This window comes from Pristiophorus japonicus, chromosome 13, assembly GCF_044704955.1.
Source record: "Pristiophorus japonicus isolate sPriJap1 chromosome 13, sPriJap1.hap1, whole genome shotgun sequence".
NCBI classification, from domain to species: domain Eukaryota; kingdom Metazoa; phylum Chordata; class Chondrichthyes; family Pristiophoridae; genus Pristiophorus; species Pristiophorus japonicus.
Window position 1 is genome coordinate 113,858,131 of NC_091989.1, and position 18,477 is coordinate 113,876,607.

At 45.8% G+C, this 18,477-nt stretch overlaps 1 protein-coding gene across 1 annotated transcript in view; it reads right to left on the reverse strand.

Moving 5' to 3' along the window:
- Positions 1-18,477, reverse strand: part of ldhd (lactate dehydrogenase D) — an 87,478-nt gene that overhangs the window by 48,647 nt on the left and 20,354 nt on the right. The window contains exon 4 of the mRNA XM_070897900.1: positions 8,186-8,327. Coding sequence (XP_070754001.1) covers positions 8,186-8,327 — 142 coding nt within the window. The remainder of the gene's footprint in view (positions 1-8,185; positions 8,328-18,477) is intronic.

An 18,477-nucleotide genomic window follows, 5' to 3' on the forward strand; every position in this document is an offset into this window, starting at 1 on the left:
GGCCATCCAGATCGCTCAATCATGTATGACGACAGACAGGAGTCTAAAACAAATATCGGTGAAGAACCGAACCTCGGAAAGTACTGTAAATGCGATTGATTTGGCGTTCGGCAAAGCGGCACATGGCAGTGCCTATCCGGCTGCGTTCGCTAATGATTTGGTGTTCGGCAGAGCGGCACATGGCAGTGCCTATCCAGCTGCGTTCGCTAATGATTTGGTGTTCGGCAGAGCGGCACATGGCAGTGCCTATCCGGCTGCGTTCGCTAATGATTTGGCGTTCGGCAGAGCGGCACATGGCAGTGCCTTTCCGGCTGCGTTCGCAAAACCTGTGGCTGCCCAAAGTCCGCCAGCGGGAATGTATCCGACTTCTCCACGTTGATGTTGTGGGGGAAATCATCGGCACCAGCAGTGCCGATTTAAGCAATAAAGTTGCAAAGGCTGTCTGACAGTGGGGAATCTCCAGCGCAAGTGTCCGCAGATGAGCAAGCAAGCTGCGACACACCACATGGAGGATGAGAGTCAGACTAGCGTGGATCCGGATACGCAATCCGAAATGCCAGAGGAGGAAGTGTATGGACTGTACTCTTTCATAACCAAGAGTAAATCAATTTTGATTAACGTGAAGTTTAACAAGATACCGGTATCGATGGAACTGGACACAGGGGCGAGTCAATTGATCATGAACGAGAGGACATTTAATAAGCTGTGGGATACTAAGACTGTGAGGCCCAGGCTGAGCCCTGTTAATGCCAAGCTGCGCACGTACACCAAAGAACTGATAAAGGTGATTGGTAGTGCACAAATTAATGTGTCATATAATGGTACGGTTCACAAGTTACCGCTGTGGATTGTTCCAAGCAATGGCTCAACGCTGCTCGACAGGAGCTCGTTGGAGAAAATCAGGTGCGACTAGAACGACATAAAGGCGCTGTTGTCGGAGGAAGATATATATGCCCAAGTATTGAGCATGTTCCCCTCGGTGTTCGAACCGAGTATCGGCAACTTCACGGGAGCCAAAGTGCAGATCCACGTGGACTCTGATGCAAGACCCAGCCATCATAAAGCTCGGGCAGTGCCGTATATGATGAGGGAGAAGGTCGAAATTGAACTGGACAGACTCCAGCGTGAAGGGATCATATCACCGGTCGAATTTAATTAATGGGCCAGCCCCATTGTTCCTGTACTGAAAAGTGATGGCACAGTCAGAATCTGTGGAGACGACAAGGCTACGATCAACAGGGTTTCGAAACAAGATCAGTACCCATTACCGAAGGTTGATGACTTGTTTGCGACACTAGCTGGAGGGAAGTCGTTCGCAAAACTGGACTTGATGTCGGTCTATATGACACAGGAGTTGTTCGAGACGTTGAAGAGACTTACGTGCATCAACACACATAAAGGACTGTTTATTTACCACAGGTGCCCATTTGGAATTCGCTCAGCTGCAGCAATATTCCAGAGGAATATGGAAAGTCTACTGAAGTCCGTTCCCAGAACCGTCGTGTTCCAAGATGACATCCTGATCACCGGCCATGACTCCAAGGAACATCTGAACAACCTGGAAGAGGGTTATATTGCGTTTGGACAGAGTGAGACTGAGACTGAAACACTCGAAGTGTGTCTTCATGGCACCGGAGGTCGAAAATCGCCGCTGATGGCATCAGACCTACTGACGTGAAAACCAAAGCCATCAAGAATGCACCCAAGCCGCAGAACGTGACAGAGCTGCATTAGTTCCTGGGTGTACTCAACTACTTTGGTAACTTCCTACCTAAATTGAGCACCTTACTTGAACCACTGCACATGCTATTGAGAAAAGGCAACAACTGGGTGTGGGGCACATTGCAAGACCGAGCTTTCAAGAAAGCCACTAATCTGCTTTGCTCGAACAAGCTGCTGGTACATTATGACCCATGTAATTGTTTAGTTTTGGCCTGTGACGCATCATCATATGGAATTAGTTACAACAAGCCAATGAGTCGGGAAAACTTCAACCTATCCTGTATGCATCCAAAAGTTTGTCTGAAGCAGAAAGAGCCAACAGTATGGTAGAAGAAGAAGCTTTAGCGTGTGTGTACGGTGTTAAAAAGATGCATCAATACCTGTTCGGTCTGAGGTTTAAATTAGGGACCGATCAGAAGCCGCTCATTTTGTTGTTTTCCGAGAGCAAAGGTATCAACACCATTGCTTCATCCCGCATCCAAAGGTGGGCGCTGACATTATCTGCCTATGATTATGTCATTCGCCACAGACTTGGCACAGAGAATTGTGCTGATGCTTTGAGCCGGTTGCCGTTGCCCACACCGGAGGTGGAAACGCCACATCCGGCAGATTTAATGTTAACCATGGATGCTTTTGAGAGTGAAGGTACCCCTGTCACGGCTCAACAAGTTAAGACCTGGACCAGCAAGGACCCGATATTATCGGTGGTAAAGGGTTGCATCCTCAAAGGGGATTGGTCTGCCATATCCAAGCAAATGTGTGAGGAGGCCAAACCGTACATTCGTCGCAAGGATAAACTGTCTGTTCAAACAGATTGCATATTGGGGGGGCAATCGAGTTGTAATGCCTAAGAGAGAGAGAAGTTTGTGCGTGAGTTACACAGCACACATCCTGGTATAGTGATGATGAAGGCCATCGCCAGGTCCCACGTATGGTGGCCAGGAATTGATTCTGAGCTGGAAGCATGCGTGCATCAGTGCAACACCTGCATGCAGCTCAGCAAAGCACCAGCGGAATCGCCGCTGAGTCTGTGGTCATGGCCATCCAAACCTTGGTCCAGGATCCATGTAGATTTTGCAGGTCCCTTCCTGGGCAAGATGACTTTAATGATGATGGATGCTTATTCGAAGTGGATAAAATGCATAATCATGTCATCCAGTACACCCACGGCAACCATAGAGAATCTCAATGTCATGTTCGCGACACATGTCTGCCTGACATAGTGGTGAGCAACAATGGGTCGTGCTTTACCAGTCAGGGTATTTCAGGAGTTTGTAAAACTTAACGGCAAAAAACATGTAAGGTCAGCACCATTCAAGCCTGCAGTACAAATTATCAAGCAAAGCATGAGGAGAGTAACCCAAGGGTCACAGCAGACCCGCTTGCCTTACATACTGCTGAGTTACAGGACAAGACCCCACACACTCTCGGGGGTCTCGCCTGCTGAACTCACGATGAAAAGAGGTCTTAAGACCAAGTTATCTCTTGTACACCCGGATTTACGTAATCATGTTGAATACAGAAGACAGAGTCAACAAGGGTACCACGAAAGCGCAACTGTATCATGCGAGATTTCTGTTAATGATCCTGTATATGTGTTGAATTATGGTCAGGGTCCCAAATGGATCGCTGGTATGGTCATGGCCAAGGAGGGCAACAGAGCTTTCGTTATTAAGCTCAAGAATGGGCAAACTTGTAGGAAACACATGAATCAAACAAAGCTGAGGCACACAGACGAGCCAGAGCAGTCGGACGAAGAAACCGTCGACGACCAAACAACCTACCAGCAGCCTTCAGTGGACTCGAGGGTCATCAGTGAACCCAGATTTTCCATCACGGACTTGTTCAATAAAAATGGACTTGCAATTGCTGACATGGCCACTGCCACCCCCAACAAGTCAGCCATCCAGCCACCAGCCACAACAGACTCCGCACATTCACCCAAGGCCGGAATCGAACTGAGACGGTCAACCCGGGAGCGTAAAGCACCGGACCATCTAAACCTGTGAAAGACTGTGATAAGATCTCAGAGGAGGGTATTGTCATGTATGTACATGTTGTTTGTAGCCACCAGATGGTGTCATTGTTGGAGGCCACTGAGCAGCAGGCACATGGTGCTGCTCTGATATAAAAGGCCAGCCATTTTGTGAGTCAGGCACTTTGGGCCTAAATAAAGCAGAAGCAAGGTTGTACCTTGCTTAGTTAACAGTACTCAGTTTGAACATTTATTGCATACATAACAAGTCTGGAGTCACCTGAACCCAACTCATCTTCAGACCATTCTACCTCATCCCTCATTTTTTTATGGGGTTCCTGTATTCAGAGCAACATCCCAATCAGGAGGTGCACCAAGTCCCGTTCATCCATGCTCGCTGACCTGGCAACGCCTCGATTTTAAAATTTTCATCCTTTAGAGTTCAAATCTCTCCATGGCCCCTCCCTCCCTATCTCTGTAAGCTCCTCCAGCCCTACAACCCTTTGAGATCTCTGTGGTCCTCCAATTCTGGCCTCTTGCGCATCCCCGATTTTCTTCGCTCCACAATTCACGGCCGTGCTTTCAGTTGCCGAGGCCCTAAGCTCCGGAAATTCCTCCCTAAACCTCTCCGCCTCTCTACTTCTCCTTCCTCTTTTAAGATGCTGCTGAAAACCAACTCTTTGACCAAGCTTTTGGCCACGTCCTAATAGCTCCTATGTGGCTCGGTGTCAAATTTTGTTTGATAACGCTCCTCTGAAGGGCTTTGGGAAATTTTGCTGCATTAAAGGCGCTATATAAATACAAGTTGTTGGTGTTGGGTAAACAAGTCACTGATGGCTGGTCTCACCTAAGAGTTGCACACAGTCAACATATTCTATGTGCGGAGGTGCACTGTCTGCCCCTGGCTGGATTATTCCTGTAGTTTTCATTTCAATAGTAATAGAAATTGTGCATCGTAATTATAAATGATTGTCTTTAAAAAGATATACTTGCATTGGAGGTTGTTCAGAGAAGATTCATTAGGTTGATTCCGAAGGTAAGGGGGTTGACTTATGAAGAAAGGTTAAGTAGGTTGGGCCTATACTCATTGGAGTTCAGAAGAATGAGAGGTGATCTTATCGAAACATATAAGATAATGAGGGGGCTTGACAAGGTGGATGCAGAGAGGATATTTCCAATCATAGGGGAAACTAGGGAACATAGTTTCAGAATAAGGGGGGGCCGCCCACTTAAAACTGAGATGAGGAGGAATTTCTTCTCTGAGGATCGTAAATCTATGGAATTCTCTGCCCCAGAGGGCCATGGAGACTGGGTCATTGAATATATTTAAGGCGGAGATAGACAGATTTTTGAGCAATAAGGGAGTGAAGGGTTATGGGGAGCAGGCAGGGAAGTGGCGCTGAGTCCAAGATCAGATCAGCCATGATCTTATTAAATGGCGGAGCAGGCTTGAGGGGCCAAATGGCCTACTCCTGTTCCTATTATGTTCTTAACCAGGAGACTGATCTAAATGATTGCCCTTTATTTATTTCCTGAACAATTTATGAATTATAATGCAATTTGTTCCTTTAAGAACCCTTTCATTACAAGAGGGATGGAATACAAAAGCAGGGAGGTCTTGCTGCAACTGTAGAGGGTATTGGTGAGGCCGCACCTGGAGTACTGCATGCAGTTTTGGTCACCTTACTTAAGGAAGGATATACTAGCTTTGGAGGGGGTACAGAGACGATTCACGTGGCTGATTCCGGAGATGAGGGGGTTACCTTATGGTGATAGATTGAGTAGACTGGGTCTTTACTCGTTGGAGTTCAGAAGGATGAGGGGTGATCTTATAGAAACATTTAAAATCATGAAAGGGATAGACAAGATAGAGGCAGAGAGGTTGTTTCCACTGGTCGGGGAGACTAGAACTAGGGGGCACAGCCTCAAAATACGGAGGAGCCAATTTAAAACCGAGTTGAGAAGGAATTTCTTCTCCCAGAGAGTTGTGAATCTGTGGAATTCTCTGCCCAAGGAAGCAGTTGAGGCTAGCTCATTGAATGTATTCAAATTACAGATAGATAGATTTTTAACCAATAAGGGAATTAAGGGTTACGGGGAGAGGGCAGGTAAGTGGAGCTGAGTCCACGGCCAGATCAGCCATGATCTTGTTGAATGGCGGAGCAGGCTCGAGGGGCTAGATGGCCTACTCCTGTTCCTAATTCTTATGTTATGATAACAAAGAAGTCCCGCAGCATGTCTGCCAACACCGTCCCGAACTTGCACGGTCCCGCTGGACGTCTCAGGTTGGCAACGAATTCCGCCACGCTCTGGCCCTCCGATCAAACGCGTGTATAAAACCTGTATCTCGAGATGATGATGCCGTCATCAGGCTTGAGGTGCTCCTGTACCAATGTACACAACTCCTCGTACATTTTCTCTGTTGGATCACTAGGCATGAGTAGATTCTTTATTGGATTGTCGATCTTTGAACCACACACTGTGAGGAACACGGCCCGGCGCCGATCTTCATCGTCGACCCCCTTCATTTTGTTGGCCACGAAGTACTGGTTCAAACAGCTCACAAAGTCTGCCTAATCTTCTCCCTCCACGAATCGCTCTAAAAATCTAAGAAATGAAATAAGACAGCCCTACATCAGTTAGTCTCCTGCTTCCAATGCTGAAAATTCAAGAAGTTCATCGATTTCCCGGCCTGTGTTGGGCTTGGCCTATGCTGACATTCCGATACAGATCATTTACTTGACTGAGACTAAACAGCTGGCAGGGTAACAGGATTTTTGACTTTTTACTTCTCAAAGGTTTACAAGTTTGAAGATAATTTAATGCTGATTGGGATTGAGTCGCCTAAATAAAGAGCATGAAATGTGAGGGAAGATATACTATTTTAAAAAAAAAGAAACAAGTAATTAATTTCAGCCGGTAAAGGTTTCTGTACTATAATGACAACTGAGATAATCTAATGTAAATTGTTGGACACTAAGCAGACCAGTAGTATATTAAAACCATGTGTTGTGTATATACCCAATGGCTGCATCTTATCTAATCAGTGTTTGGAAATATCTCTCACGAGCTGGATGATTTACTAGCTTTTCCTGGTAATAACAGGAGTGCTGCCTTTGCAAAGAAAGTTCTTGGGACCAGCGTTAAATGACACTTTTCTTTTCTGACTTTACTAATAGACTTCCCGTGGCTTTACTCATTATAAAACACATCATCATCCCACTTACAAAGAATGAAAGATTTGCATTATTATAGCGCCTTTCATGACTTCAGTTGTCCCAAACCGCTTTACAGGCAATGAAGTACCTTTTTGAAGTATAGTCTGGCAGCAGCTAATTTGCGCACAGCAAGCTCCCACAAACACCAATGTGATAATGGCCAGGATAATCTCTTTTCGAAATAGTGCCATGCGATCTTTTACAACCACCTGAGAGGGCAGATGAGGCCTCAGTTTAATGTCAGCGAGCAGAGGGGTGATGAGTGAACGGGACTTGGTGCAAGTTAGGATAAGCGAGATCAAGTTTACGGTGGGTGGAAGACAGGAGGCCAGCCAGGAGAGCATTGGAATAGTCAAGCCTGGAGGTAACAAAGGGATGGATGAGTGTTTCAGCCACAGATACTGCGGGGCTCCTTGGGCAAAATAATGGTGCTCGGCCGGCAAAATTGAGCTTTGTGAAGTGAATGTAGGAATTCACGGGAGGTCACGCCGTGGGGAAGTCACTTTCCTACCAATAAGCTGCCAATCTATTTTGCGTAAAGTTTCAAAACAATTACTCGATTCTGCGGAAGTGGATTGGTATCAACCACACCAGGTAGTGAGGTCAGGTGTCCTAAGTTGCTCAACCCTAAGGGCCAGATTTTTGGCTTCATTGTTGCCGATTTTCTCGGCGCTACAGCTGGTTTTTCGCCCGGCGAGAGTTTCCATGTAAGTTTTTGAACATTATCACCCACATCTGAAGCCGCCCGCTGGGACCAAACCGCCCACGTGCAACGCTGAGAACAACTGCCAGGGTATAAGTTTGGGCTCAACCGCTGACGTCCAGATCGCCAAGAGAACCACCCTGTAAAAGCTGCTTAAACAGGGCGGTAAGGGGAGACCCTGCAAAGAAAGGTAAGTACAAGGTTATTTAATTATTTTTTTTTAATTTTACCACGGCGATTAGAGTTAAAACTGTCTTGGGAATGCTTTGCATGTGTTGGGCCGTACCCACAATCTCGGACTAAATTTCACTACTTAACGTTCATTCCAGTAATGACCGCCCTTTTGTCTAACTTTGTACTTACCCGCCCTGAAAACCGCCGCGAATGAGTGTGCAATGAACATTTTCTTGCCGGGTGATTAGTTCTACTTACTTTTATCTTTAAAATGGAAATTCTCGCCAGCTTTTTTTCGCCGTTGCTTCTCAGCGGGCAATCGGGCATTGAGGGCCTGTAGGGAAAGTCTGGCCCTAAGGGTCGGTTTCATGGATCCAATTACACCAAACTTACCAACTGGAAACCAGAGGCCGCTGCCTCGTAGCTGGTTATCGAGGCCTATTCTGGTGACTCCTGGCTCCACTGTTACATCAAAGTCCAACATATTCAGCTCCACGATTTTATCCATCTTTGTGAGGTCGAAGCAGACGCCTCCCTGATGAGAAAACAAACAGCACTCATAAGAACCGAGAAAGAAATGGCCAGATTAATGCCATTACCCTTCAGTGAGCCATCCTCTTGAGCCTGGTGTTACCACTGCATTCAGAACTATGTGATGCCAAGTGTTGTAGGTATTAGGCACCCTAGGGCAATGGCACCTGTAGGATAAGGTTAGAATTAAATATGTAACTTGTGCCATAAAATGTCTACCAGTGAAGCCTCAAGGGATTTATGTTAACTGAAATAGACCGCATTCCTGGAGACTGATACTTGTTGTTTCCCACACACAGGACCAGCAAGCAAGCTCTGCAGGTGTCTCTAATCAGCTAGGCCTCAGGACCAAATGTTCTAGTAACAATACGGCTCTGTAGCAGGATGGAGATAAGGAGGCTACCCAATGCCAGCATCCAAGGACAGTAAGATAAGAGAGGCCCAGGCCATGTTACAAGACACATGAGTCATCCCTAGCAACACACCCCTTAGCAACACATCTCTTGGCAACACATGAGCCACTTTACATTTAGAGACTAACGCTACTGGTCTAATGTAACTGTAGTAAACTGTTGTATGTAACTGTTGTAAAACATATAAAGATCCATGAAACCCTTTGTTCAGCGGAGAGAAGTCTGGACTCAGTCTTGTGATTTCCTCCCCGCTGGCGTAAATAAAGGCCGCACTGGCATTGGAACCGACTCTGAGTGTTGAGTGATTCTTCTGATAAACACTAACACTAACAGTGGCATCACGAACAGGATTTCGGCGTCGCTGGACGCCCTTGGAAAAACCCGGGTGAGTATAAAAAACGATTTTTAATTATAAAGGGTGCGGAAGGTGGATGCTGGTTGATCGACACGAGGAGACGGTCCAATATCTCAAACACCTAGCCTGAGCCTGAATTAAGAGGACTTTAGTCCCACGTGACGGCCAGGAATTAAGTAGGTGCCGGGAACACACTTGGACCGTGGGATCGTGATACTGAAAGACATCTTCCGGACCCAGTAGTGTAATTTGAGATATACCCCGGGGTAGAACCAAGCGGTGTACAGCGGCTAACGGAATCCAAACCTGTGAACAGGGTCGGACCAACGGGCAAGAGCGGTGGTAGGTAGCCGTTAAGGTTAACGCAAGCACTGCGGGAATTGCTTAAACGCGTTTTAAGAATGATATAAGTCTGTGTAACAGCAGAACTTGTGAACTGACAGTAGTTAGGAGACGGTCTACTACAAGTAACGCTAGGCAGAAAGCGGACCTCTGAGAGTAGATACCTAACGGATCTAGTCCTACCCAGGAATGGCCATGAATGCAAGTAAACTCGAGTGGGGATCAGAAGGGTCCATTACCTGCCATCTGGTGGAAAAGCAAAAGAAACTAATACTGCGAGCCCATGTAAATTAACATAGGAAGTTAATCAATAAAAAAAAACTGACGGTGATTGTCTTAAGTGAAGTATGGAAGAGGAATAGAGCTGGCCAAAACAATAGGAAAGAAGAGAGACTTTTGTGAACGTCTGTTTTAGATGAGAAGTGCCTGTGTGATTTTTGACTGCGGAATGAATTTTTTATGTTTTCATGTTCCGAAAGCCTGGTTGGCAGAGGAATGCAAGTGTCTGTTTATTTTAGAAACAGAGTGAAAGTTTTTTTTAACCCTTTGCAGTGTTGTCCTGTATGGGGGAAGTTTTAAGACATTTAAGTTAGAAACGCAGGTGTGGATTTATTCGGATGATAAGTTACGGAGCTCAGAAATGTACAAAGGATAGGTTTGTTGAGCAAAAGATAAAAAATACATGGTCCCGATGGTTAAAAAAAGAATTTACTTGTCGAAAGAAAACATGCAATGATTAATTACATTGGGTGGAAAGACATAAATTTAGTCTCGGAATGAGATAAAGAATGCCTTTTAAGAGAGCTTCTAGCAAAAAAAAAAAGTTTTAAATAAAGATTAACAACTTTATGGAGTTACGGGCCCTCCGTGTAAAATACAAAACCTAATTTCCAAAATGGACAGTGTTTATCAAGAAAAGTCCCGTACAGTCTAAACAAGCAGGAGGGTTTTGAAGATAACGAGGAGAAAGAGAGAAATTTAAAAAAAAAATTGAATTTCAGTAAACAATATTGCTATTAAAAATGTGTGGTCTCGTTTTATATCAATTTAAAAAAAAAAAGATTTCTTTGGCAAGTACTTGAATTAGAAGTTAAGAAAACATTGGAGTTTACTCTAAAATTTATGCTGTTTAACGGATTCCTAATTTCTAAGCAAGTTTTGAAGGCACAAAGACTTTTTTTTTCAAATGATTACGTGAAGTCACGTAATGACATCAGGTCTTCTTACAAACCTGGAAAGGAGTTAACCCTTTCCATTGACAGCCGTTTTATACTGAACATTATTAGTTTGGATTTCTTAATAGGAAAAAAAAAGACTCACCTAACAGAGGAAACAAAAATAAAAACAGAACTAGCTTATGTAATAATACTTGCCTGATACAATAAAGAAATAAAACAAATTGAAGAGTTAAAAGCTAAGATAAACAGGCTGGAAGAGATGTTTAAAAAAAAAACGGGACTAGACGGATAGTGCAGTGCGCAGCCATAGCACCATCACCGATGGCAATAGAGCCAAAGTACCCCACGGTGAGTAGGTGTAGTCCACAAACCCAACCTAACGGTAAAGCAGACAACGATGTTCGGAGGAATAGCTTTGGCCTTGGTCATAATAGGAGTTTGGGTAATATTTAAGTGGGTAAAGACACGAGCGCACGCCCCACAGATTTAACTCGAAATGGTTCGGTTATAACCTTGTGCTTCTGATTTCGCAGGGTGACAGGGATACTCGTAGAGCAAAACCTAACCCCTGGTCACGACCAGACCGTCTGTTTAAAATTACAGATAATACCTACCAGAATGGGAATATGAACGGCACTCCTCGTAATATGGATAGCCCTGCGACAGGCACGTACCCTGGACAACACCGACGGATGCATACTAGAAATAGTGCCCGCATACAGGCACTTCGCGAGAGCAGGCTACGGAGGGAAGGGACGATACTGCGTCTCTACCACAGAGCGTTCATACCAGTATAATGACCTGCAGTGCCCGATACCACAGCCAAACTTTTGCTTTACGCCACTACGACCTGACACGATCGGGCAGGCACATATCACCCAGGTTAGGCGCCGGAAGCCCGAAGCTATTGATGTAACCGATCAGCTCCATGATCATTTGCAGGATTATGACAAGCCAGAGCAGGTCCCTATCCCACATCTAACCGAAGTATTACGAGAATTGATGCTCGGTGTGGGTCAATCCGTAAAGCTCTACCACCAACTGCAAATTAAAATCAAAGTACTGGAAGAAGATATCGAAATAGACTTACAAAGTCAGAGTTGGTGGAGAAAGGTCTGGGACTGGGGAATAAATGTGAACACCCATCCTTGGATTCGTATAATTTCACACATACTGGTCGGGATACAATTGATCTTAGCAATAACATGGGGCATAACGGCCTGCCAGGCATGCAGGCACCATGCACAACGAAGAGGGACCCATGACCGGTCCCCAAATACTAAACAAGCCTGTCTAATAAAGGAGAAGGAGGATTTGACCTTAGTCAATTTGATCCAAGCAACCGGGACTCCTGAAACCACGTGACTGACCAGCACGTTGAGGCAGGGAGTACCGGGCCGTGCACAAAATCTAACATAAGTAGGGCGGTCGGTTAAAGGGGGACTAGGACTAGTCCGCTTACCGAAAGGAGGGAATTGTTGTAGGTATTAGGCACCCTAGGGCAACGGCACCTGTAGGATATGGTTAGAAATACACCTGTAGGATAAGGTTAGAATTAAATATGTAACTTGTACCATATAATGTCTACCAGTGAAGCCTCAAGGGATTTATGTTAGCTGAAATAGACCGCATTCCTGGAGACTGATACTTGTTGTTTCCCACACACAGGACCAGCAAGCAAGCTCTGCAGGTGTCTCTAATCAGCTAGGCCTCAGGACCAAATGTTCTAGTAACAATACGGCTCTGTAGCAGGATGGAGATAAGGAGGCTACCCAATGCCAGCATCCAAGGACAGTAAGATAAGAGAGGCCCAGGCCATGTTACAAAACACATGAGTCATCCCTAGCAACACACCCCTTAGCAACACATCTCTTGGCAACACATGAGCCACTTTACATTTAGAGACTAACGCTATTGGTCTAATGTAACTGTAGTAAACTGTTGTATGTAACTGTAGTAAACTGTTGTAAAACATATAAAGATCCATGAAACCCTTTGTTCAGCGGAGAGAAGCCTGGACTCAGTCTTGTGATTTCCTCCCCGCTGGCGTAAATAAAGGCCGCACTAGCGTTGGAACCGACTCTGAGTGTTGAGTGATTCTTATAAACACTAACACTAACACAAGAATGGTTTACATTGAGTACTATCCTATATTTATGAATGCAGCAAATGCTCTAGGCTCGACTTATATTGGAGAAATGAATGGATGGTATATCCAGAAACATTGCCCAAATCTTGTCAACAATCTCTCTCTAACTGCACGTGATGGTCCAAAACTGAAATAGCTTTTGGAAAGGCTCAATCCAGTTCCTGGTAGGTACTTGGTTTCCTTACCCACAGGATATTGTTAGGTTGAGTTGACCATTTGGATTTTTACAACAATCTTAGTGTCATGGTCACTGCTGAACCCAGCTTTTGATTTCCACCAATTTTCAAAACTGAATTCTAATTCTCAACCTGGGATTAGGGCTCATGGATTAACAGTCCAGGTCCTTGGACTACTAATACAAAGGCAAAATACTGCAGACGCTGGAAATCTGAAATATAAACAGAAAATGCTGGAAATACTCAGCAGGTCAGGCAACATCTGTGGGGAGAGGAGCACAGCATTCTGACGATGCTGCCTTCTCTCCAGTGCGTCCAATATGTCTTCCTTTTTCCTCAACCGAGGATTCCCCTTTACCGTGGTTAACATGGCTCTCAACCATGTCCATCCCATTTCCCGCACCTCTGCTCTCATCCCTTCCCCTCCCTCCCAGAACCACAACAGGGTTCCCCCTTGTCCTCACCTTCCACCCCTCCAGCCTCCACATTCAATGGATCATCCTCCGCCATTTCCACCATCTCCAGCGTGATCCTACCACCAATCACATCTTCCCCTCCCCTCTCAGCTTTCCTAAGGGACCGCTCCCTCCACGACACCCTGGCCCATTCTGCAGTCATCCCCAACACCCCCTCCCCTTCCCATGGCACTTTCCCATGCAAGCACAGGAAATGCAACACCTGCCCTTTTACCTCCTCCCTTCCCACTATCCAGGTGAAACAGCGATTTACTTGTATTTTTTTCAATGTAATATTTTGTATTTGCTGCTCATGATGCAGTCTCCTCTACACTGGGGAGACCAAACGCAGATTGGGTGACCTATTTTTTGCTGGACACCTCCGTTCAGTGTTCAGCCCACAATGGTGACCCTGAGCTTCTGGTCGCCTGTCACTTTAATTCTCTGTCCCACTCTGACCTCTCTGTCCTCGGCCACTTACACTCTTCCAATGAAGCTCACCAGAAGCACGAGGATAAGCACCTCATCTTTCGATTAAGCACTTTACAAACTTTGGGTTGAACGATTTTAAATGATAACCACTTTATCGGACAGCAGGTGCTGGTTGTGATTATACTCTAGTCCCATCTTTTGTTTCTTTACTTTTCCCATTATCATCTCCTTTTGCCTCGCACCATCATCCCTTTTGCTATTTCATCACTCCTGCCTTCCACCCTATCACAGACCCTCCCTCATTTCCCTGGCTCTGCTTAAAACCTGTTAGTTTGTAACATTTTCCAGTTCTGAGAAAAGGTCATCGACCTGAAACGTTAACTCTCTTTCTTTTTCCACAGATGCTGCCTGACCTGCACTGCACGAGGTAGAAAAAGCCATAAAACAGCTTAAAAACAAGGCTATGGGAGTGGATGGAATCCCCGCTGAGGCACTGAGGTATGGCGGAGAGGCACTACTGGCGCGAATACATGATCTCATCTCTCTCATCTGGAGGGAGGAGAGCATGCCGGGAGATCTCAGAGATGCAGTGAGCATGACTATCTTTAAAAAAGGGGACAACTCTGTTATGTAAAGGTTCAAACTGAGTACTGTTTAACTAAGCAAGAAACAACCTGAGCTTTACTTTATTTCGGCCCAAAGTGCCTGACTCTGAAAATGGCTGGCCTTTTATATCAGAGCAGCACCATGTGCGTGCTGCTCAGTGGCCTCCAACATTGATGCCATCTGGTGGCTACAAACAGAATATGCATACATGACAATACCCCCCTCTGAGATCTTATCACAGTCTTTCACAGGTTGAGATGGTCCGGTGCTTTGTGTTCCTGGGTTGACTGTCTCAGTTCGATTCCAGCCTTGGGTGAGTGTGCGTGGTCTGTTGTGGCTGATGGCTGGATGGCTGACTTGTTGGGGGTGGCAGTGGCCATGTCAGGAATTGCAAGTCCATTTTTATTGAACGGGTCCATGATGGAAATTCCGGGTTCACTGATGACTCGAGTCCACTGAAGGCTGCTGGTAGGTTGGTTGGTCGTCGATGGTTTCTTCGTCCGACTGTTCTGGCTCGTCTGTGTGCCTCAGCTTTGTCTGATCTATGTGTTTCCTGCAAGTTTGCCCATTCTTGAGCTTAATAACGAATACTCTGTTGCCCTCCTTGGTCATGACCATACCAGCAATCCATTTGGGACCCTGACCATAGTTCAGCATATATACAGGATCATTAACTGAAATCTCGCGTGATACAGTTGCGCGATTGTGGTACCCTTGTTGACTTTGTCTTCTGTATTCAACATGATTATTTAAATCCGGGTGTACACGAGATAGCTTAGTCTTAAGACCTCTTTTCATCATGAGTTCAGCAGGCAAGACCTCTGTGAGTGGGGTCTTGTCCTGTAACTCAGCAGTATGAAGGACAAGCGGGTCTGCAGTGACCCTTGGGTTACTCTCCTCATGCTTTACTTGATAATTTGTACTGCACGTTCAGCTTGCCCATTGGACGCAGGCTTCAACGATGCTGATCCTACATGTTTTATGCCATTAAGTTTCACAAACTCCTGCCAGGTGAAGCACGACCCATTGACGCTCACCACGATGTCAAGCAGACCATGTGTTGCGAACATGACATTGAGATTCTCTATGGTTGCTGTGGATGTACTGGATGACATGATTATGCAGTCTATCCACTTCGAATAAGCACCACCACTAAAAACATCTTGCCCAGGAAGGGACCTGCAAAATTTACATGGACTCTGGACCAAGGTTTGGATGGTCACGAACACAGACCCAGCGGCGATTCCGCTGGTGCTTTGCTGAGCTGCATGCAAGTGTTGCATTGATGCACGCATGCTTCCAGCTTAGAATCAATTCCTGGCCACCATTCGTGGGACCTGGCGATAGCCTTCATCATCACTATACCCGGATATGTGCTGTGTAACTCACGCACAAACTTCTCTCTCCCTTTCTTGGGCATTACAACGTGATTGCCCCCCATTATGCAATCTGCTTGGATAGACAGTTCATCCTTGCGACGAATGTACGGTTTGGCCGCCTCGCACATTTGCTTAGGTATGACAGACCAATCCCCTTTGAGGATGCAACCCTTTACCACCGATAAAATCGGGTCCTGGCTGGTCCAGGTCTTAACTTGTTGAGCCGTGACAGGGGTTCCTTCACTCTCAAAAGCATCCATGATTAACATTAGATTCGCCGGTTGTGGCATTTCCACCTCCGGTGTGAGCAACAGCAACCAGCTCAAAGCATCGGCACAATTCTCTGTGCCAGGTCTATGGCGAATGACGTAATCATAGGCAGATAATGTCAGTGCCCACCTTTGGATGCGAGATGAAGCATTGGTATTGATACCTTTGCTCTCGGAAAACAACAAAATGAGTGGCTTCTGATCAGTCCCTAATTCTATGATGCATTTTTTTAACACCGTACACACATGCTAAAGCTTCTTTTTCTACATGATGCAGGCTCTTTCTGCTTTAGACAAACTTTTGAATGCATACGCGACAGGTTGAAGTTTCTCCGACTCATTGGCTTTAGGACTATGCTTCCAATTCCATATGACAATGCGTCACAGGCCAAAACTAAACGTTTACATGGGTCATAATGTACCAGCAGCTTGTTTGAGCAAAGCAGATTGGTGGCTTTCTCAAAAGTTCTGTCTTGTGATGCATCCCACACCCAGTTGTCACCTTTTCTCAATAGCATGTGCAGTGGTTCTAGTAAGGTGCTCAATTTAGGTAGGAAGTTACCAAATTAGTTAAGTAGACCCAGGAACGAACGCAGCTTCGTCACATTCTGCGGCTTGGGTGCATTCTTGATGGCCTTGGTTTTCACGTCAGTAGGTCTGATACCATCAGCAGCAATTTTTCTCCCGAGGAATTAGACCTCCGGTGCCATGAAGACACATTTCGAGCATTTCAGTCTGAGTCCCACTCTATCCAAATGCAGTAGAACCTCTTCCAGGTTGTTCAGATGTTATTTGGAGTCATGACCCGTGATCAGGAAGTCATCTTGGAACACGACGGTTCTGGGAACGGACTTCAGTAGACTTTCCATAATATTACTGCAGCCAAGAGAATTCCGAAAGGGCACCTGTGGTAAATAAACAGTGCTTTTTGCATGTTAATGCACGTAAGTCTCTTCGATGTCTCGACCAACTCCTGTGTCATATAGGCCAACGTCAAGTCCAGTTTTGTGAACTACTTCCCTCCGGCTAGCATCGCAAACAAGTTATCAGCCTTCAGTAATGGGTACTGATCTTGTATCGAAACCCTGTTGATCAGAGCCTTGTAATCTCCACAGATTCTGACTGTGCCATCACTTTTCAGCACAGGAACAATAGGGCTGGCCTATTAATTAAATTCGACTGGTGATATGATCCCTTCACGCTGGAGTCCAGTTCAATTTCGACCTTCTCCCTCATCATATACAGTTCTGCCCGAAATTTATGATAGACGTGTCTTGCATCTGAGTCCACGTGGATCGGCACCTTGGCTCCTGTGAAGTTGCCGATACCCGGTTCGAACAGCGAGAGGAACTTGCTCAATACTTGGCCATTTGTATATTCCTCCGATGACAACGCCTTTATGTCGTTCCAGTCGCATCTGATTTTTTCCAACCAGCTCCTGCCAAGCAGCGTTGGGCCATTGCCTGGAACAATCCACAGCGGTAACTCGTGAACCGCACCGTTATATGACACATTAATTTGTGCACTACCAATCACCTTTATCCGTTATTTGGTGTACGTGCGCAACTTGGCGTTAACAGGGCTCAGCCTGGGCCTCACAGTCTTAGTATCCCACAGCTTATTAAATGCCCTCTCGTTCATGATTGATTGACTCGACCCCATGTCCAGTTCATAGAAACATAGAAAATAGGTGCATGAGCAGGCCATTCAGCCCTTCTAGCCTGCACCGCCATTCAATGAGTTCATGGCTGAACATGAAACCTCAGTACCCCCTTCCTGCTTTCTCGCCATACCCCTTGATCCCCCAAGTAGTAAGGACTTCATCTAACTCCCTTTTGAATATATTTAGTGAATTGGCCCCAACCACTTTCTGTGGCAGAGAATTCCACAGGTTCACCACTCTCTGGGTAAAGAAGTCTCTCCTCATCTCGGTCCTAAATGGCTTACCCCTTATCCTTAGACTGTGACCCCTGGTTCTGGACTTCCTCAACATTGGGAACATTCTTCTTGCATCTAACCTGTCTAAACCTGTCAGGATTTTAAACGTTTCTATGAGGTCCCCTCTCATTCTTCTGAACTCCAGTGAATACAAGCCCAGTTGATCCAGTCTTTCTTGATAGGTCAGTCCCACCGTCCCGGGAATCAGTCTGGTGAATCTTCGCTGCACTCCCTCAATAGCAAGAATGTCCTTCCTCAAGTTAGGAGACCAAAATTGTACACAATACTCCAGGTGTGGCCTCACCAAGGCCCTGTACAACTGTAGCAACACCTCCCTGCCCCTGTACTCAAATCCCCTCGCTATGAAGGCCAACATGCCATTTGCTTTCTTAACCGCCTGCTGTACCTGCATGCCAACCTTCAATGACTGATGTACCATGACACCCAGGTCTCGTTGCACCT